This window comes from Oculina patagonica, chromosome 2 (genome assembly GCF_052425735.1).
Source record: "Oculina patagonica isolate OP01 chromosome 2, crgOcupat, whole genome shotgun sequence".
Lineage (NCBI taxonomy): Eukaryota > Metazoa > Cnidaria > Anthozoa > Scleractinia > Oculinidae > Oculina > Oculina patagonica.
In genome coordinates this window covers 42,762,683-42,783,986 of record NC_135759.1, presented here as the reverse complement: position 1 = coordinate 42,783,986, position 21,304 = coordinate 42,762,683, and the positions used below count along the sequence as shown (strand labels likewise).

The 21,304-nt window shown below is 38.5% G+C and overlaps 2 protein-coding genes across 3 annotated transcripts in view; one reads left to right on the top strand and one right to left on the bottom strand.

Annotated features, from left to right (window-relative positions):
- The first annotated feature begins 865 nt into the window (after positions 1 to 865).
- Positions 866 to 2,745, top strand: LOC144642384 (endothelin receptor type B-like). Its single transcript, XM_078501345.1, has 3 exons — positions 866 to 1,409; positions 1,819 to 1,855; positions 2,646 to 2,745. The coding sequence occupies exons 1-3, from the start codon at positions 866 to 868 to the stop codon at positions 2,743 to 2,745; spliced, it is 681 nt and encodes a 226-aa protein (XP_078357471.1).
- A 497-nt stretch (positions 2,746 to 3,242) lies between these two features.
- LOC144641065 (transmembrane protease serine 9-like) overlaps positions 3,243 to 21,304 on the bottom strand; it is a 66,980-nt gene continuing 48,918 nt past the window's right edge. The window contains exons 9-20 of one of the 2 annotated variants that reach the window (XM_078500123.1): positions 12,834 to 13,199; positions 12,496 to 12,561; positions 11,140 to 11,505; positions 10,393 to 10,458; positions 9,983 to 10,042; positions 9,159 to 9,521; positions 8,079 to 8,129; positions 7,223 to 7,594; positions 6,612 to 6,674; positions 5,885 to 6,077; positions 4,958 to 5,107; positions 3,243 to 3,788 (exon numbers count right to left, since the gene is read on the bottom strand). In XM_078500123.1, the coding sequence (XP_078356249.1) occupies positions 3,395 to 3,788; positions 4,958 to 5,107; positions 5,885 to 6,077; positions 6,612 to 6,674; positions 7,223 to 7,594; positions 8,079 to 8,129; positions 9,159 to 9,521; positions 9,983 to 10,042; positions 10,393 to 10,458; positions 11,140 to 11,505; positions 12,496 to 12,561; positions 12,834 to 13,199 (2,510 nt within the window). In that variant the 3' untranslated portion in view covers positions 3,243 to 3,394. Of the gene's footprint in view, positions 3,789 to 4,957; positions 5,108 to 5,884; positions 6,080 to 6,611; positions 6,675 to 7,222; positions 7,595 to 8,078; positions 8,130 to 9,158; positions 9,522 to 9,982; positions 10,043 to 10,392; positions 10,459 to 11,139; positions 11,506 to 12,495; positions 12,562 to 12,833; positions 13,200 to 21,304 lie in introns of both variants that reach the window. The other variant, XM_078500129.1, reaches the window with a different exon arrangement.

The following is a 21,304-nucleotide window of genomic DNA, read 5'->3' as shown; positions in this document are numbered from 1 at the left end:
AGGCGCTCTGAACACGGACCACTCGCTCGAGTAAATCGCACTCAAAATTCAGCCTCTGTGTACACTTGCATCCTGGAGTTCACGCGACCATTTCACGCTGTAGCAACGACATTATTTAAGCGAAGAGTTATAAAATAAAGACAAAACACAAGGCCATTTCATTCGTTCACAAATGTCTTTCACTTATCACTTATATGTACCTAAGAAAGAGGAACTATGTACACAGTCACTTAAATTTTAGGAAATGTAATAAATGTCGGAAAGCAAGAGTTCAATTAAGTAAAGTTTTATCAGTGTAGCTCACACTTGTAATAAATAGGATCCTAGTAACTATGATATGATCGAGACGTTTGGACAATCCCTGTTGAGATTGCTACCAACGACTGGCGTTTCTTGACTTGCTGGGAATTGTGCGAAAACTTGACCTTGTAGGGGAAAAAAGCCGTAAAGTTATAAGCAATGCAATAATATGCAATTTGAAGACATATCAGACAGGCCACGCGGCATCCTTTTGACGTCATCAAATACTGTTATTTCTTTAACAAAGTAAACACTTTGACATTTGTTATGCACTTTGATCATTACAAATGAAAATTTATAGCAATTTTTGCCTTTCCTCATTGTTTAAGGGTAAATTGCTTTTTGATTGAGATTACGGAAACATGTCAATTCTTAGTACTTTTTAAAGATTGGCAACGCAAACTTTGACAACCAATTTCCTAACGCTTTGCGTTTGATAACAAACAACATGATTACATCCCTCTTTAAGGACAGCGTATAAATATAGCATAGTGTCTTGGTAGAAAAACAGACGAGAAAATAATTTGGAGAGCACTACCTGGACCTCAAAGGCCTATCTATCAAGATGTTAGGAAACTTGAACACAACAGTGAACGGAACACAACTAACTCCATCAAGCTGCTTTACTCCAGGTAATACTTCAGCAGAAAGAATCACAAAAACATTTGTTTACTGCCTGATCCTCGTCGTTTCGCTGACTGGAAACATCTCAATCGGAATAATTGTCTACAAGACGAAGACCATGAGAAGAGCTATCAACTTTTTAATCGTGAACATGGCGATGTCTGATCTGATGTTTCCATTATTCGTCATTCCCTGGTCCCTAACGCTGTTGAATGCCAACTCCTGGCCTATCGGTGGTCCTCTTGGCAAGATCATGTGTAAGCTGATTTACTTCTTGCCAAATGTCTCCATTGCCGTGTCTGTTCAGAGCTTGGTATTGATAGCAGTGGATCGATTTGGAGCCGTGATATTTCCACTCCGTTACCCCCTCATCGGTTCAAAGTTGTACCCCTACTTCATTCTCGCCACATGGATTGCCGCAATAATCTTGATCTCCCCCAATTTGATCGCCTTCAAACTGATTGAATATCCAGGGAAACTAGCATGTGAGCTTCGATGGACTGAAGCCTTTGGAACGACCTCGAACAATAGAGATTACTTGATAGTACTTTTATTATTTTTATATTGTATTCCTTTTGGTTTGATAATCATACTTTATACTAGTATCTTTTTAAAGCTAAAATCACAGAAACATATTAGCGAGCCATCGACCAACGGTGAACAACAACGCTTGAAAAAACACAGAAGCGTCCTTAAGATAGCCAGTGCCATTATTTTAGGCTTTGCAGTATGCTGGACGCCTTTTTGTACTTTCTATTTTTACTACTTACATTCCGTTTCCCGGGACCGTAACATAACTAAATTATCTTGTAGTGTCATACGCATTTTTAATCTTGTCTCGTTTATTGCCCACACAAATTGTGCTGTAAACCCTTGCATTTGTTTCACCTTTAGTGGAAATTATCGTCAAAGGCTTAGGAGCCTTTTTAAGGTTATTGGCGAATATTTGGGGTGTATTTTTGAAAAGGCAAATCGCACTAGTCCTTCCTAACATGTGTTTCCTTGTGGCTAGCGGAAAAACACGTACAACCAATGTATAAACCCAAAATATAGCCGGTGACCCACCGTACATGTGATTTTGAGCAGTAACTGAAAAGCCAATGAATATTGCATTGTTCCACCATATATGAATAACCATACTAGGAATGCCAAAAAATTGCTATTTCTTCGGTAAGAACGGAACACCAGTAAAGATAGTTTTAAATTATCTTTTTAGACTCGGTTCTAATAATCATATTTCGCTGAAAGACAAATAAACCAGTTCTCGTAGTTCATAATTTGTTTTTAATCAATACCATTAAGCGTCAAAACACTTCTAATTTGGAAAATTTCGTTTTCCTTTTTACTAAGAAAATGATTATATTGTGTGCAATTCTCAACGAACGGTTGGAAGTCATTACAACGGCTGGAAGTCGCTGGAAGCAATTTGTCTCTAATTTACAAATTGTTTCAATCTGTTTCGTCAAGAAGCTCCAGCGCGCAAAGCGCGCCAGCGGAGCACCATAAGTAAGAAAATATGGTAAACCCATGATGCCGAAAAAGTTTGGTTGTCGAGTGAAATGATAACAACTTTTCCTTACCGGTTGTGGCTTTACTTACGCTGAAGGGAAAGAACATATTGGTAAGAACTTCAGTGACTCACCTTTGATCTAACTGAACAGACGCACGACAAAATGAAATCTATTTGTTAATTGTACATCCATGTTATGGTCAATTGACAGTTGTTCAAAAAAGGTATCCGCTGACCAGTATCACATGAACATATCACGTGCTCAGGTCTACAGCTCATCGAGGTCAAGTGTTTTTAAAGTCGGCCCCTGATCAAGTTACTTTTTGCCATTGTATTGGGGGCTCAAATCTTTCTTTTTTCTAGGGTAATGGCATGATTTTGTAAGCACAATTTCTGCGATTGGAATTGAATTTTTTTACGGCTATGGGTCTTTGTTGAGTAGTATAAGTTTAATAACTTTAAATAACTTCAATAAGTTATAACGGTATTTTCAATGAAATAAGTAAGTGCGGAGCTCCGCTTTTACTCTTTGCTAAATCTATATATCATTAAGGGAAATTTCGAATAATAATTTATAACAAAGAAGGAGCTTCATAATTCGTTTAATGGCGATCCATAAATAAATAAATAAATAAATAAATAAGTAAGTAAGTAAGTAAGTATTAAAGTCAGTCAGCCAGTCAGTAAGTAAGAAGTAATATAAGTTAGTATTAGTATAAGTAAGAAAGTAAGTTACTGAGGCGGTAGCTTTTTAATGACAGAGAGCTGGCTGAGTTAGCCATATCATAAAAGACGTTCAACAAGCAACTTCCTTTTCAATGCTTTTATTTACCCCTTATGCTACAAGTACGTTTTGACTATTATTATTTTCTTCCTCGAGTGTGAGAAAGAAAAATCTTTCTACCATAAGCCCCTCCTATTAATGTTTTATTTTATCCCCATGATATTGTCGACGTCAGGTTAGTTCTTGGACATTTCGCTGTTAAGCCAAGGCAACAGGTTTTTCACTTTGGCGTAGACCCCAAACTTCCCAGGAGAGGCGCATCCATAGCCCCAGCTGGTGGCGCCGTGAAGATAAAACTTTCCGCCAGTCTCACACACCATCGGTCCGCCACTATCACCCTGACAGGAATCAATTCCACCCTGATCCAGGCCCGCGCAGACCATGGAGTCGTGGATCTTTCCTGGGTAGGCTTTATCGCAGCGGGCGCGACTAACCACTGGGACTTGGACCTGCTGAAGATATTCTGGAGTGGCGCCTCCGGAAGCAAGTCGGCCCCAGCCCGTGATCCAGCATTTGGTGCCGTCAGATGGTTCGGCAACAGCATGAGGAAGACACACCAGATTGACAAACCTGCGAAACGGTCGAGAGGATTAGTGACTTAACCCTCGGACGTACAAGCAAACTCATACCCCCACCATCGTACAAGGGGGGTGGGGGGGTGGGGGGTGGATGGAACCCCTCCCCGGAGTTTTCGTTATATTAAGGCGTAGCGAGAATGTTTTGCACTGAGAAGAAAGCCCTTAGCTTACTCTACAAGATGACATAACTTTAATTGGCTGTGACGTCATATGACGTCATAAAAGCCGCCATCTTGGATCCGCCATCTTGGATTTCAACATTTTCTTAGAAGGTCACAAAATAACGGAAATTGATGCAAAATCAAGCCAGAATGCTTATGGAATGTAAAAATAAACAAATTTTGCACTTCTGTTTAAAAAAAAATGAAAAAATCAAGAAAAAAGTTAAACGTGACGATTTTGGTCAAGACCTGCCTGTATTTATGACGTTGCCATGGCAACGTCAAATACCATGGAGACATGGTTGACATATTAAAATTTCCGCAAAGGATGAATGAACAGCTACTGAAAGTTTCAGCATTGTAGAGTAAATCGTTTTTTTCAAAATTTGGGAAAAACCTTATGGGGGTGGTGGCATCCACCCCCCCCCCCCCTCCCCCCTTGTACGTCCGAGAGATCCCTTTGGTGTCGGCAAGGCAAGTTAAGCACAAAATCAAGAGGCAACCTCCTTCTGAGCCTCTCTTCCTTCCAAAAAAAAAATGATAAACACTGTTCCGACTATTTGCTTCTATCTGACGAAATAATCATTAATTTTGTAACATTCTTCCCGCGTGCATGTGAATGTAGCCGGTTCACTCTTTTTGCATCCCTACACCGTAGATTAAGAATATTTTGGAAACGAGTCCGACAAAAGTTAAAGATTTATTCACTACACTTTTAAATGTAGCAGTAACTTAAAAGTTACTGTAATTTAATTTATTATTCACCTTTGACTTATTTCTGACTTTGAGCTCTACCACGCTGAAACACTACCACAACTGGGAAGCAAGTCGTGCAAACTCTATGCTATAGGTAACCGCCTGAAGCAATTGATCAAGATGGATTAGCGCGAAGTAAATGCATGCATTTTTAATCTTTCTTTAGCGGCTTTTTGCTTTTCTACCTCTTTACTTCTGGGACCTCTGTAAACCAGGCCATGATAAAATTCAAGTAGAACTGTACCTGTTTCGCTGAGCTGGTTTTTCCAGTTTCAGTAGAGCGATGTCATGACTGTATCTGGTCGGTTTGTGGTAAGATGGATGGGTTATAACTTTGCTTACTCTGATGTCCTGTTCAGATCCAACAGTGTTAACACGTCTGTGCGCGCCAAGTCTAAAATAGAATGGACATATCATAAAAGCGATTTTTAATTGAGTGTCGTTAATCTAAACCCATAGTCATCACTCTGTCCAATCACAAAGGACGCAGATAATCCTGTGAACCAGTCAAAACACGAAGCAAACACATACAACCAGCACTAAGCATACGTATGCAAGTAAGTCACGATTGAGTTTTAGTTTTAGTTCTGATTAGTTGAGAAAGTTGCACGACGTTTGTTTAACGCTAAACGTAGTAAAGCAAAATCAAAGCAAATGTGAATTGCTTTCAAAACTCAAGTAAAACCTCTCCAACAAAAAAAAATCCTATAAAAATGTGACCAATAGCATTAAATTATCGCAGAGGTGAAACAGTTTCATTGGCTTTTATTTCGTTCCTTCTTTTAGACGAAAGCAAATTCAATAATTTAAATTAAAGTTTACTGTAGATTACTGTACCTACTGTAAATATTTACATCATACTTCGTTTGTCTTGTCAAAACAACGAGACTGTAAATCCCCCTAGGGGGAAAGTCGAGAAAACGCCTTTCGTAACGTTTTGGTGTGAAGTGAAGTGAATACTTTATTTACCCTCGGATTGTAGGTTGGTGCGATCTAGTTCCATGCCGTCGTTTGGTGAGCCTTGTGAGGCCCAGGTCAAAGACCAAGGTGAAACTAGTCGGCGCAATCGCACTGGAAACGCGAACAATTGGTGCTTACGTTAGGTCTGGAGTGGTTAAGTGACATGTATACAAGAGTTATATACTTTTAACGAAACATTCGTTTTACTCGCCTTATGACGATAGAGCTGGGTGATTTATTCTGGACACAGTGAGTCGCTGTGACCACCCACTGAGGAGAAACCAAGGAACCTCCGCAGTAAGGGAAGCCGGAAGTTGTACGCAGCTGAACTTGCCACGGCCAGTCACCATGTTTCGCATTAACACCACCAACGATCCTGGAGTGTGGGCGGATGCCGCAGGAACCTTTAATACAAAGTAATAAGCGTCATTTACCTTCGAATGAGTACCATTGCTATCAATTTCCAATAAATTTTGAAATGTACCTACTGACGAAGCTTCCATACAAGCTTTCAAAGTTGATTATTTTGTGTGGAATCAGTCATCTTCTGCAACGATATTTACGAATATATAATGGCCCTTAACATGGACAGCCCCTCGCACGTGACCAAGTCAATTACAGTAGCTGTAAATACGAAATCGTTTCCAGAAATGCAAATTTAAGAGCGTTAGAAAATTAGTAGAGTTGCCAACCAGTTATGATTTAGTGTCAGATTTCATGGTGATTTGAAAGTGTGAAAAATAAAATGCTTCATTTTCGTCCATTCCTCTAAGAAAAAATCCATCTAGCGCGGTGAGTAAGAAATCAGACTGACTCGGCGGTCGACCAAAAAGTGATTTAAGATCATTTTATATGGTCTAGTTTGTAGACACTTTGGCTACTGCGAGTCACTTTCTAAAATCCGAATTTGGAAGCACGAGATGAGAAGATACACCTACCTGGTGGGGGTGGGGTTCCTGGTGGGGGTGGGGAGCCGGGTACTGTTGGGGGAGGTGGGGTTACTGCAAGGTTAAAATAAAAACGTCATTCAGCGATTAATTAAAACATAAATATCATTAACTGTCTTTAACTAGCTATTAGATTGACAGACTATTGTGACATATCAGTCTTTTTAGCAATACGGATAACTGTGATGTCGGATAAACAAATTAAATAACGATTGAGGAGGTTTTTTTTTAATTTATTATGTTAGTGCTACTGTCAGTATTCTGAGTAATTTCTTTTAAATAAAGTGAAGTTTTATTCGTAGGCAAGTCAAAGACTGGGAGCCTTAAAAATTGTCGTGATCAGTTATAAAATTCTGACGTTAATTTAATCCTCTGAAGCAAAAATCATTAACTAACAACCGGGCTTAATAGCTATACCAGTATAGTGAAAGATGTATACAAAGGATAATACATGTTTGCGCGAAAATATAAAATTTATCTTCGAGTGTTGAAATCGATAGCACATGTGTGGATATCATTTTATCCACACGTGTGATACCATTTTTATCGATTTGCTACCACTCGCTATACTACTAAGGTATAATAAAGTTTAATATCTTAACCTTGACCTTGATCTTTGTCACCGCAGTACCGCATACTGCATCCGGGTGTTTCAGGCAACTTGTACACGTAGAAACCACCACAGTTACGAACCTGGATGTCCCTAGACCACTGACAGCAGCCAGAGGACCAATGAAAACACACTTTGCGTTGCACAGCCCCTTCAGCCACTGTCGGATGCGCACCATCGAGCCATCCTGGCGCATGCGTACCACAGTGATATTTAGGCACACATTTATCAGGCATCTTTGTGCCTGCACTACCTTCAAACTTATACCATTGGTCTGTGAAGGGCCGGTCGCATTTGTAATTATTAACTGCCTTGAACCCTTTTTCGCGGTCATTTTCGTTTAGTACTTTGTGGCTGGAACATTCTGTGAAAAAAAGTGACAATACAATTACAGTTAAATCTTCACACATTTAAGTAATTTAAAGTTGCATTTGATAGTTTTTCAAGTCTGCAGATAGATGCAGCATGTAAAAGTTGATTTATTTAGTTTTTTTTTCAGTACATGTCCCTTTGGTTTAGCATTTCATTAATTTCTGAGAAACATGGACCGGTTGCAATAGCCATCAAAAGCAGCAATTTAATGTTTTACTTATTGCTTTCGTCGGATCCTAGCTATACGCAGTTTTAGGAGTGATTGTGTAGGCTATAAAGCGCTACATTCTTGCGGCTCGCAGCGAATCGTTTTGGAAACAGAAGACTTCTAGTCTAGAACAAGAAGAGATCTAGGATTATTTAAATGGCCTAAGTTTTGAGGTTTGGCTCCTTGATATATTTTTCTTATATCATTAATTATTAGATTGAAGTTGACTAGAGCTAAATGTAGAACCTGATGGATAAAAGATACTTACCTGGTGGGAGTGGGGAGCCTGTTGGGGATGATGTTGGGGGTGGTGGAGTAACTGTAAAATGAAAAATGCCATTCATTGATTAATTAGAAGCTACATTTAAATAAATATACTCTGACTGTTAGATTTTATTACTACAATAAGATACATCTTACTAACAATAGCGGTGACTAAAACTGCGTTCACATCGTTACGCTTCACTTAGTCATTAATGATTCATGTTTCACCATAAAAGTGCTCTCATCAGGCGGTGCATTGCTCGAATCATAAGCGAAAAAATGTTTAATATGAGCTGTTTCGCGCTCTCGTCTGTAGCGGTACTTTTATTGAAAATACACCAGGGATTTAAGTAACTCTGAATTTTATTTGCACTAGACTTGATCCATAGTAGTGAATCGAAGTCATAGTCAACTGCAATTACAATATTCGAAATACACAAGTCACTGTTTGTACAAGCTTTCTTATAAACGTGAATGCGAAACAAATGTACTTACAATTTGTGTTTTCTGGTGCTATAAAATCCCTTTAGTTCGAACTTCTAGTAGCTTCTAGTGATAAGCGTCCGTTGCTACTGATAGCGTCCGTTGCTCGTAATAGCGACCCTTGCAACTGATAGCGTCCTTATTTAAATTTTTACTAACACCTAATTCTCGTTTCCACGCCTCGCTCCGGCTAGGCGGTAGTTGAAAAATATAACACGATCAATTATGCATGCCGATATGTGAACTGTGCGACATGCAATTCATGAGCATTTGGTCTGCAGCGGAGAGGAAGCGATTTCAAGACGTGCTTATCAACTTAAGTGGGATTAAATCACCTAATGAATGCAACTTCAGGTTCACGCTTTGTTTTTTGGTACGAGTGTAGTGATAGAATCCTTAATGCGAGTGCCGTAAAACTATGTAAAATATAGAACAACACTAATACTATAATGAAACCGTGTTCAAAACATCGTACAGGTCACAATATTGTGACTTAATTTTGACGGTTTTTTAACAATTTTTGCTATAAATCAAATTTCAGTTAGTTGTGAAATAAACAGTCGCTTTATGCTTCAGCGTTAAAAAAGTTGAATCTCTTTACCTTGATTCTTGTCGCCACAGTAACGAAGATTGCAGTATTGTGTTGGTGGCAATTCGTACACATAATAAGCTCCACAGTTACGAACCCGGATGTCTGTCGACCACTTGCAGCAATTGCTGGTCCAATGAAAACACACTTTGCGTTGAACAGCCCCTTCAGCCACTGTTGGATGCGCACCACTGAGCCAACCCGGAGCATGGGTACCACAATAATATGTTGGCACACATTTATCAGGCATGTGTGTACCAGCACCTCCTTCAAACCTGTACCATTGCTTTACAAACGAAGCTCGGTCGCATTTGATTACTCCCTTGTAGTCTTTCGAACGGTCATTCTCATTCAGGGATTTGTAGTTTGAACATTCTAAAGGAAAAGAAGTGATAACTGTATAATTGCGGTAAAGTCGCCACGCAATTTTGCAATTACAAAATACATTTTCCATTTGTTTCTCAGGTTTTCAGACAGTTGCATTTATCACGGAGTTCATTTGTCAAATTCCATCCTTGTATGCGAGAGGCTGAAAACAGATACAAACAGTTACAGAATTGAATTTCGACCCATTTCCGTAACCCGACCAATAACTTTAGCCGATTGTTATTTAGGCCGGTAGTCTACATATTTTGATTAAGTAGTCCGACACTAAAATGTAACAACTGAATAAGCGTGCATTGTGTCGTACGTAGCCTGATATTGTTTCTTCTCAGTTAAGCTTAAAGAAGTGGTGTTTTAGCAATTAAATTGTTTATATGAAGTTACCTCTATTAATTAAAATATGAGAGCTTTGACATTTGACTGCATTTTAAATTTTCAAATCTTTGTCTTACCCAAGGCGCTTACAGGTGTCGTAGGTGGTGGAGGTGTTGCTGGAGAACTTGAACCACATCCTAGAAATATCACAAAGACGAGTTATTGAACTTAATTCCCTGGAGTAGTCGTACTTAGAGGTTCACATTCTCAGTCGTAACGTAGCCCCTTTAACATTTCAATTTATTTCCCTCGAGAGGGCACAAATACTACTTTCACAAAAAAAGAAACTGAATATATTTTTTGTTAAAAGGCAATGTCAGGCTTTTCAGTTTTACAGTTTTCAGTTTCAAAGTTTTCTGTTTAACTACGTTTTGGGACAATATGTCAGCGAAAATTTTGAGTCTTTTCTGTCCATTCGTGTGTATAGCTCGTCCCCAAGCCCATGTTTGTGCTGTTATTTTATCAGAAATCTCTCATCATGACCTACCGTTGCTCCCAGATGAGGTAGCTATAGGCGCTGGTGGCAATGTTGTAACTGGGGGCGGTGTCGAACCTAATAAAAACATATAACGCATGTCAGGTTAATTTGTCCTAAATGCATTATTATTGCTCGCTTTCAGTGGCGACAAGAAGTCAGTCAGTTTTCCAGGGCGAGTGAGGGATAATTTATAAAATGTTCATTCATATAAGAGAGTGATGAAAAATATAGCGATGAGAGGCTTACTGACTGTGGACAACAATTGTATGCTTCTGCCTTGGTTGTGTTTTATTACCTCAAGCAGTCAAGGGCAAAACCAATCAACCGTACCAGATTCTTTGTAACATCTTTAAAAAATATTAAGTTCAGAACACAATTTAAAAACGAACTGAGGTCATCTGCACACGATAAAGTTTTAAGAAGAAGTACGACGTGGACCTTTTTCATTTTTGTCAAGTTTTTTCAGTTTCCACGACAAGACGCAACGTTCGCAACATTTACAGACGTAAGATGCGGACACAATTCTTTTACGGGAAGTAACTGTCTTTCGAATATGGAATCTTACCATCAGATCAAAAAATCTTCTAAAAAATAAGATTAAACTAAAAGGAGAGTGAAACTGATTGTGTTCACCGTTTTCAGAACTCCTGTTTTTAATTTCAACGGCAAAGCACCGTGTATTATTCTACAAGCTACTCAGGTCTAAGAAAGCGCTGGTCTTTTAACGCTATATAGTACGAACATAAATCTCTCTACCTTGATCCTTGTCGCCACAGTACCGTAGAGAGCAGGTGGGTGTATCCGACAACTCATACACGTAGAAACCGCCACAGTTACGAACCTGGATGTATTTAGACCATTTGCAGCAGTTGTTGGACCAGTGAAAACACACTTTGCGTTGCACAGCACCTTCAGCCACTGTTGGATGTGCACCACTGAGCCAACCCGGGGCGTGGGTACCACAGTGAAATGTGGGAACACATTGGTCAGGCATCTGTATTCCTGCACCTCCTTCAAATTTGTACCAGCGCCTTGCAAGCGGTCGATCACATTTAAAACTATTAACCGCCTTGAATCCCTTTGCGCGGTCATTATCATTCAGGACTTGGTAGTTTGAACATTCTAGTGATAAAAGAACAAGTGATGGTAATTGCTCTGGTAGCTGAAATGTTTATTTTTGATGCTCCAGATAGGGTTATAAAAGTGTTTCCATTCCGTCGACGAGTTTATTGTGGTTTTTACCCGGGGGCTCTACTCAAAAAAGTTTTATACGGGGAGGCTCCGCCCCAAGTTCTAACCCCTTACCCTTTTATATACCATTTTTCACAGAAATTGTACTCCTTTCGTATACCTTTAACTGAAAAAAGGTACCCCTTTCATATACCTGAGAGACATGGCGTGGACTTGAAATAGGACGTTTTCTTGTCATTTTTATGTAGCGCTTAATAAATTAAAATAATACAACCGTAAATTGCGTCCGTTCGAAATATTTTAATTAAAGGCCCTTTTAAATAGCCAAATGACAGATTTCCATACCCTTCCGTATACTTAACCTCGTGAAATCCCTACCCTTTTATATACCTGAAGCCTGAAAAAGGTACCCCTTTCGGGCGGAGCCTCCCCGTATAGGCCATTATAGGGAGTACCCCCCCCCCCCGGAGGGGGTTTTAGTCCATTGGCCAAATCCCAGTCCCAGTGCATTAAATCCCATTTACCCATTGCATGCAAAAATGGCGAATTCAAGTTTCCATTTTACACCTCAATCGATTCTCTAGTTGAAGTTGCGCAACCGTCATGTAAAACTTTCATTGGACTTTTGGTCAATTAGCCCAACCCCGGTCTCTCAGTGCACATAGTAACTATTTATTCCTTCATCTTTACCTCAGACTCTAAAATAAAAAAAAAAAACTCGTCTGTCTCTTCAGCTAGGATATTCAAGAAGATCATCCTTTACCTCTAAAAGACAAACTCTCGAGTGTGCCGCTTCTGTGTCTATAAATGTACGAGGCCCAACTTACCCTTGCAATATTGACACTTAGTATGTCTTATTCGTCGTTTGTTTTAACGAAGTTCAGTTGCACACTTCATCAAAACGGACAATCATGTACGTACCTGCTGGTGACGTAGGAGGTGGAGGTGTTGCTGGTGACGCTGTAACTGGGGGTGGTGGTGAACCTCCTAGCAATGAGATAATATGCAAAGAAAAATGTCAGTTTGATGTTTCTTGTTAAATATCAGTGCAACCTCTTTGGAGAGTCGGAACTGTCTCAAATGTGTTCAAACAAAGTTATTTTCTACGGAAAGAAGAGTGAAAGACGTGAAACATTTTCCCCGGTTTATTCACCAATTTTCTTTTGACAGCTGTGTTATTCTACTCAATAATATCAGCTAATTTCTATCTAAGAAAGCGATGCCCTTTCAGCGCTACTGTACGAAAATGATATCTCTACCTTGATCCTTGTCGCCACAGTACCGTAGAGAGCAGGTGGGTGTATCCGACAACTCATACACGAAGAAACCGCCACAGTTACGAACCTGGATGTATTTAGACCATTTGCAGCAGTTGTTGGACCAGTGAAAACACACTTTGCGTTGCACAGCACCTTCAGCCACTGTTGGATGTGCACCACTGAGCCAACCCGGGGCGTGGGTACCACAGTGAAATGTGGGAACACATTGGTCAGGCATCCGTATTCCTGCACCTCCTTCAAATTTGTACCAGCGCCTTGCAAGCGGTTGATCACATTTAAAATTATTAACCGCCTTGAATCCTTTGGCACGGTCATTGTCATTCAGGACTTGGTAGTTTGAACATTCTATAAAAAAAGGCAGTTGTTAATAGAATCACAAAAATAGACCACTTTTTTCTCAACTGTGCAGATAGTTACAGAGACGTAAGTGTTTATTTGGATTATTGTTTATTTCTCTGGTAGTCTATATCCTAGTTCATTTCCTCTCAGAATGGATCGATCCCGAAGCCTTTCTTACAATGTATCAAGCTGAAAAAGTCAAACTGAAAAACAATGTGCGTAAAATATACAATATGCTTGGTTGCAAAAAGAAATAAATGTCAATTTTAAACGGCGCAGCGTGGGAAGCTAGGCTGTGCGATAAAATGGGGAACAGAGTTCTTTTCATGTAATTGTTGTACTACTACATTTACTTCTTTGATCATTGCAGCTTTTCGTGTTCCCACGTTACAGCAAATTAGCTAATAAGACGGTGCTAATGGGGGTACCCAATTGTCAGTTAACTACTATTTTTTGGCCAATTGTCAGTTAACTGCTAATTTTAGTTATTTATTAACTTTCCTTTTCTTACAGCAAAAATTATTGCGTCAGAACCTGAATTTTAATAATAAAAATTGAATAATACTGTATGATCAGCACGACACTGATAAAAAAAATAAAAAGACAGGCCTGCACGACTCTCACGCACGTGTATTAGCCATTTTCATAGTTTCGATTTTACGAGTACATCTTTGAGAGACCTGCCCCTTTTGTTAATATTAGGAAATGTTCTTTGAATATATTCTTGTGCAATGGTTGCTGTTCTTTGAAATGCCAATTTTTCACGAGTATTTGCTTCAAGTTTGGAGTGTGTTTGGTACTGCTGGTAGGCATCGCGTTACAAAAGGCAAGATTTAAGATTTGGTTGGAAGGCCTACTTCCTGTTTTCAAAATTATCTTCCACCAGAGTTCTTTAGAATAGGCTTTTTGGGTAACCTCTCTCGATGAAATGTGATTGGAAGTGCTTGATTTTTTTTCGATCCATGTTCCCAGGGCTTTTCTCTTGGTCGGATTTTCTCAACAAATTTTGTTTGAGAGGAATTTGTTCCAAGCAGTCTCAGGCGTCCCATTGATAAATCCTTTCCTAACTCCTGGTGGGTGACACGAGGAGTAAAAAGTGTACTGAAATTTTTCAGTGGGCTTGTAATGGTTCGTATCTCAAGCACTGATTAGTATAATGCAACCACCATTTAGTGTTTGTACGTAACAAATTTAAGTCAAATGCACCGAGTCCAAACTTTGAATTGTGCTTTACCATGTCATACGGTACGCGACTTCCGTTTTCGTTTGAATGTCGATCCTTTGTTATCATCTCGATAAAAAATTAAATAACTTTGACCACGCCCCACTGGACGCCATTACGGGGATCAACATGTGCCTGGAACGATCGTGGTACCCTTTGCATAATTTTAATATCAGTTAATATGTCACCTGGTCACGCAGCGGGGCAGGTAAATGTCACGAAATGAGGGGGGGGGGGGGGGGGGAAGAAACTCCCTTTGTTACACGATTGAAAAAGGGGACATAGCGATGCCGGGCAACCGAATGTGCGCAGTAGCTATCGAATGGTTGCTAAGGGCACAGTGAATAGTCATTGTCTAGTTAGCATGTCTTGGTCTTGTCCGTGCACAAAACACAATAGCTATTTGCATTTTGTTTGTTCTTTTGAAGTTTGCCGGACATCACAACAACAAACAGTGATAACGGTTCTGAAGAGAGCTAAGCGAGACAAACAACAAGCCTTCTTTAAGGTCGACAAACTGATAATAAATGGTCAAGTTTACAGAGGAAAGGAAACAGAAAATCTTCCATATTATGGTGCAATTATGAGTAGTAATACCCAAGCAGATGGAGAGCTGTAGCTCTCAAATGCACGTCGGATGGATAATTGATGTATTTGTGTTTTTACTTTATGTAGTTCAACTTATATTTCTCGTATTGTATTATGTATTAATAATTGTACACAATTCTGTTCAGTGGAAACCGTTTTATTTAGTCTTTAGATCACCTTGCATTCGCGAAGTAACTGGCTTTGTACCGTATTTATTTCTGTTAACTAAGTTATATTTGTTTATTTTCGACTTTGGATTTGCATTTACAGTTGTCATTTCAAATACTTCATTATCACTTTTTCCTTTGTTTCAATCTTCCTTCTGCAATCTCATTTGCGACAATTGTGATCTCAAAAGATGACCGAGGCGCTAAAACTATTATCGCTTAATGTAAAGGGAATAAGCAATTTAAAAAAAGGAGGGCCATTTTTAATTGGTGCCGGAAACGCGCGAACATTTCATTTTTGCAAGAAACTCACTCCACGATAGCAGCGGAAAATCAGTGGAGAAATGAATGGGGCGCGGAACTTATAACTTGCCATGGCAGCTCTAATTCTCGCGGCGTTGCAATTCTAATTAAGAAGGGTGTTGACTGCACCATACATAAAAAAATTCTAGATCCTTTGGGACGTTACATCATTTTGAAAACTGAAATCAAAGATAAGATATATGTTCTAGTAAACATATATGCACCAAATAAAGATAAAGAAATTGTAACTTTCTTAAACAAATTAGTTATTACGCTGCAAAACGAGGATCTGGATTCCGAAAACAACATCATAATCGGAGGCGATTTTAATTGTCCACTTAATCCTACTATTGACAAGAAAGGTGGTACTCTTATTCAACGAAAATCTGTCACATCTCGCATCGTCTGCTTGCAAAGTCAACTTGATTTAGTAGATATTTGGAGAATTAAAAACCCTGACGTTAAAAGTTTCACATGGAGTAAAAAATCTCCTCGAATTTTTTGTCGCCTGGATTATTGGCTAATCTCGAATAACTTAAATGATTCTGTACAACTGACGGATATAATTCCTGCTATAAGAACCGATCACGACGCGATCTATCTAGAATTTTGCGGAGAACCATATAACGAGTGTAGAGGACCAAATTACTGGAAGATGAACTGCTCTTTGTTAGATGATGAAGAATATGTCAACAGTGTTACTGAAATGATCCCAATGTGGATTACGGAAGGACGGGAAGAACTTTCTGATGATCGATGTGTGTGGGATTGGATCAAATATAACATAAGATCCCACGCTATCCGTCACTCCAAAAGAAGATCAAAGCAAAAAAATGAAACAGAAACAAAACTCCAGAATAAACTTAATGTAGCGAAAAAAGCTGCTGAAACCAACCCTAGTGACGACAATGCTACCCTGTTATATGCCGCTCAGAAACAATTAGAATCATTTTATGAAGAGAAAACAAAAGGAATTATTGTGCGTGCACGCGCCAGATGGCACGAACAAGGCGAGAAGAGTACAAAATACTTCTTAAACTTAGAAAAAAGAAATCACGTCAAGAAACACATAAGAAAACTGCATATAAACGGGGCAATCAAAACAGATCCATTCTGTATACTAAAGGAAGTAGAACAATTCTACTGTGACTTGTACAAGACTCATAATATTCTTACGGACATTGATCTTAAAATTGATTCCTTTTTAAATGAATAAATATTCCTACATTAACTGAAGAACAAAAAAAATCATGTGAAGGTAAAATCTCTTCGGAGGATTGTTTCCGTCTTCTCGATACTTTTCAAGACAACAAAACTCCAGGGAACGATGGAATTCCGATCGAGATAATCTAATCGGCGCGTGTCGCGTGTCGCGGGTAAAATGTCGCGGGTACAAAAAATTGTCGCGGGTACACAAAATTGTCGCGGGTAAAATGTCGCGGGTAAAAAAAATTGTCGCGGGTCCGAAGAGACCTACCATGGGTAGGTCTCAATATAAAATAAATCACAGTATACTTTGTTTGGCTAATTATCGATTTGTTTTCGAGAAAATCGATAATTCTAAAATCCAGCAAAATTGACGCTTTCGGAGCTCAAAATTGATGCCGAGTTTGTTAGCTTCGCGTCGTAAAATAAAGCACTCTGGAAGAAAAATACCTATTTAATATCGAAGAATAACATCAAATTATTACGTCGAAAGCAATTTCTGCTCTTGAAGTCCTTTAATCTGTGGAGGGGGACAGGGGGGCGGGAGCCCGGGAGAAAAGGGGCGGGAAGCGGGAGGAGAGAGGGCGGGAAGCGGGATTCTTAAGGTGGCGGGAACCGGGAGAAAACGAGTAAAATTTCGCAACATTTTGTTATATTTCACAATGGACATGGAACACACAGGAGAGAACAGCTACAGAAAGGGACGGGAGGCGGGAGTAAAAGGTACGGGAGGCGGGAGGTTCAGGCCCCCCTGTCCCCCCCCCCCCCCTAATCTACAAAATGTAATTAAATTTATTCGACACACTTTTGATTTAATTCAAAATAGGTCAAACGTATCGCTTTATTTAAGTATGAGCGAAGCGAAATAAATGGACGAAAATTTGGTATTAGACAGATAAATGATTGTTCTTTTCGATACTAAAAGGATTTCCTAGGGAAATGATTTAGTGCGATGCTCTCAGATCTCAAAGTTGCTTAAAATTCGTTAATTTAACCGACCGTGACATTGTTGATCTTATCAACATTATGTAAACAATCCACGCAAAGGTTAATTTTCCCCATGTGAACTTCAACTGAGTAAAATAAAAACATAGACTTGCTTACCGTGGTGTTCGCTGATACATTGTAAATCCTGTTTTCCTCATTTACGACAAAACCTAAGCCCTCGGCGAAGCTGTTATCCAATTTTCTTGACGCGCCATTTGTAACTGATTTCCACGTCTTGAAGTGACAGTTCTTTTCCATGCATTCTTGAAAACAGTCCAGTCTTAACTGATCAGTGTAAACAGGAATACGAAGTTCTTTGCTTTAAACTTAAAGCTTAGCAGCAGTGGTAGATAAATCGATACGGCCGGCGAATCTTCGTTTTGAAAACCGCCATTTGAGATTTGTCGGCCCTTTGTCCTGCGGTATGCAGATAATTAATTCACACTTGAGTAACTTCCGGCACATGAAATCGACAACCACCGTGACCAGAAAGCACCCTACTTTTTGGTGTATTGGTTGAGGCACTATTTTTATCATTTTAACATAAGCTCTCAATGAAAAACTTTTGGGCTGAACCTGTAATTAAGTTTCACTTCAGTAAGCCACCGTTCGAGAGAGTTGTTAAATGGTTGCATGAAAGCGCTTTTAACTTCCGGGTCGAAAGTTCTTCTGTTGCGTTGCTTCGCTTTGCTGCATATTTTTTATCCAGTTCTTACCCTTGTTCAAATTCTTGATTAGGCTAAGGCAAAACAGTTGTAGAGTCAACTCTCCCTTATTGAAGATCGCTATAAGACGAACACCTGGTGTTGGTCCTGTCCTTGCCGTTTTTTCAGTCATTTTTATATTCTAACCAGCTAGGCTACGTTTACACGGGACCGGACCGGAGCCGTTCCGAACTGGACCGGACCGGATCGGCCTCTGTTTACACGGAAGCGTTTGGCACCGATCCATGTGTTTACACAGGACGGTTCTGGAACCGTTCCGGAACGGTTCCATAACTTGACCTGCAAAATAGTAGGTCCAGTTTTGGTTCCGTCCCGCACCGGTTCCAGAACGGCCCCGTGTAAACAGAAGGCCTATCCTATCCGTGTAAACAGAAGGCATATCCTATCCGAAAATCGGACCGAAACGTTCCGGACAGCAGCAGTGGTTGATAAATAGATTCGGCCGGAGTAGTAATGTACTACACTCTGAGGCAAAAAATTTTTTGCCTTAGAGATTTAGTACATAACTACTATCAGCACTGGATTCCAAAAACTGAAGCCAAATCTGAAACCAAAACTGAAGCCAAATCTGAAACCCACAACTAAATCTGAAAAACTAAATCTGAAGCCAAAGTGAAAAACCTAAACTGAAATCAAATCTCAGAATCAACCCTAGGTCAACCCAAGGTCAAAAAATGGAACAAATATCAGAACAAAAAAATGGATTCAAAAATGGATTCAAAAATGGATTCAAATATTGGAAAAACAAATATTTGAATCAAACCCTGAAAAAACAAGCCTGTAAAACCAAGCCTGAAAAAACCAAGCCTTGGTTCAAAATGAAAAAACTTCTTATACTCTTTTTTATATTACTCTCTATCCTTTGTTATATCACGATATTGTAAATTGATAGTTTCATCAGGTCTATTTTTGAAACAAAAAATTATTTTATACAAATTTTGATCTTTGCTTATTTGATTTTTTAATTCATAATAGACACTCAGTAATCTGTTATATTCACCTAAAACCCATGATTGTGTTTTTAGTTCATCAGATAAACTGTTTCTGAAATTGCTTAATTCCTTATTGAATGTGATGAATTTCATTATTTTAAAGCAGCTTTCGGGAATGTTTTTTAATTCTAATGCTTTTTCATGTATTTCATTTAATGCCTCTATATTTATGTCACACATTTTACTATATATTATATATATGATTTTTATTTTTATACCATTTATGCATGCGTTTAAAACCTTGATTAAAAATCAAATCGCTTGCTCTGCTCAAACCATTGGTCAAATTAATAACCATATGGGTATGTTTCTATACGGTATCTGATATGTATTTTATTGCGCGCTTATCGTAGCCAAAACTGTATACTTTTTCCTCATATTTGTTTACAATTTGTTTATTCTGTCTGGTAATTTTATTTTCATTTACTAATGTGAGTTCTTTGATTTCGTTTTTTACAATTTTAATCATATTTGTGTGATTTAGTATTTGTGAATTTTCATGATTAAGGGAAAAACCTTTAATAACACATTTCTGTTTATTATCGCCATATATGAAACTGTAGTTTTTAGGGCCACCGCTTACGAAGGTACCTTTTATAACATCACCGTCTAACTCATCTGTTAAATCGCCTAGCATATCGCCTGTTTCTATTGTCTTACCATTCTGGGATTCGATATACACAATACTATCTGTATCAAAATATAATACCTGTTTATCTAAATAGTCTAGTTTTTCATATAACATTAGTCGAGCTGAGCAAGTTGTAAAGCATGCAATGTATATATTCGTATTATAGGAATTATCAACGAACTGATTTTTATAAGTGTAGCTCATTTGAACCATTTCATCATTTATGAAATTCATGTTTAAATTATCTATAGTGTCGTCGAGAAGTACTTGATAAAATTCATTTATGTCAGTTACGTATTTACATTGATTCATGTTATTTCGTTGCCCAAATTTTCCCCAAAGACTGTTTAAACACATCTTTGCAATGGCTCGTAAGCCTGAATTTTCATGTAATTTACCTAATTCAATGTCTAAATTCGTTTTGACTTTATTTCTGAATGTCATTTCTTCTTTGTCATTTTTAAAATTATATTTTGTTGATTCAAGTTTTAGCTTCATGAATTTTTTTATATAACCTTTGAATAGATCATCGGATGAGTTCTCAAAATGCCAAACCTCATATATTTTTATAATTTTATAGCCTTTTTCAATGGCCTTATTGACCTCATCTGTTGTCCATGTGCCAACAAATGCTCGTTCATTTTCACTATGTTGGCATCTTTCTTGTTGTTTTGATTTACCACATGATATACACAGAGGGAACATTAGCTTTTCAGCCTTTTCACATTTGATTCTCTGAGGTAGAACAGCATGGTATAATTCTCTTGGAGCTAAAATTTTACATTTTATGAATCCATACCATTTTTTATCGTATTTTTCTGGTGATATTATTTTTTTAGGATGACCAATGGGATATTTTTTATAGAACTGAACACTCGGATACAAGGAGCAAAAATCCACATATTTACCACATTCACCTTCTTTGAATTTATACAATAGTTTGGTAGCATTTGTCCGTCCACCATAGAAAGCATCTCTTGGGTTTAATTGGCCAACCACTTCTCTATTCCAATCATTTTTATAATATTTTTGAAAACTTTTGTCATTTTTCAACTTGCATTCCCACATCTCAATGAGGCTGTAACCAGCAGATGTTATTTTGTTATTTTTAGCTTGTGTTTTATTATACAAAGTACCCATATCACATTGGTTCTTATTGTTGATAACATCAGGCTTGTAACAATCTGGGCATCCATGCCAGAAGCAACCTTGGAATTCATAAACAGTATTTGTAGATTCACAAAAACCATCTACTTTTAATTTGTTATTGAGACAATTGATAACTTTTTC

Bases quoted from the DNA above. Each gene is read 5' to 3' on its own strand.
- LOC144642384 (XM_078501345.1), top strand. From the start codon at position 866: ATGTTAGGAAACTTGAACACAACAGTGAACGGAACACAACTAACTCCA. The intron at 1,410-1,818 runs GTGAGCTTCGAT...TTTCACCTTTAG, and splicing joins ATATCCAGGGAAACTAGCAT to TGGAAATTATCGTCAAAGGC. The intron at 1,856-2,645 runs GTTATTGGCGAA...GTCAATTGACAG, and splicing joins GGCTTAGGAGCCTTTTTAAG to TTGTTCAAAAAAGGTATCCG.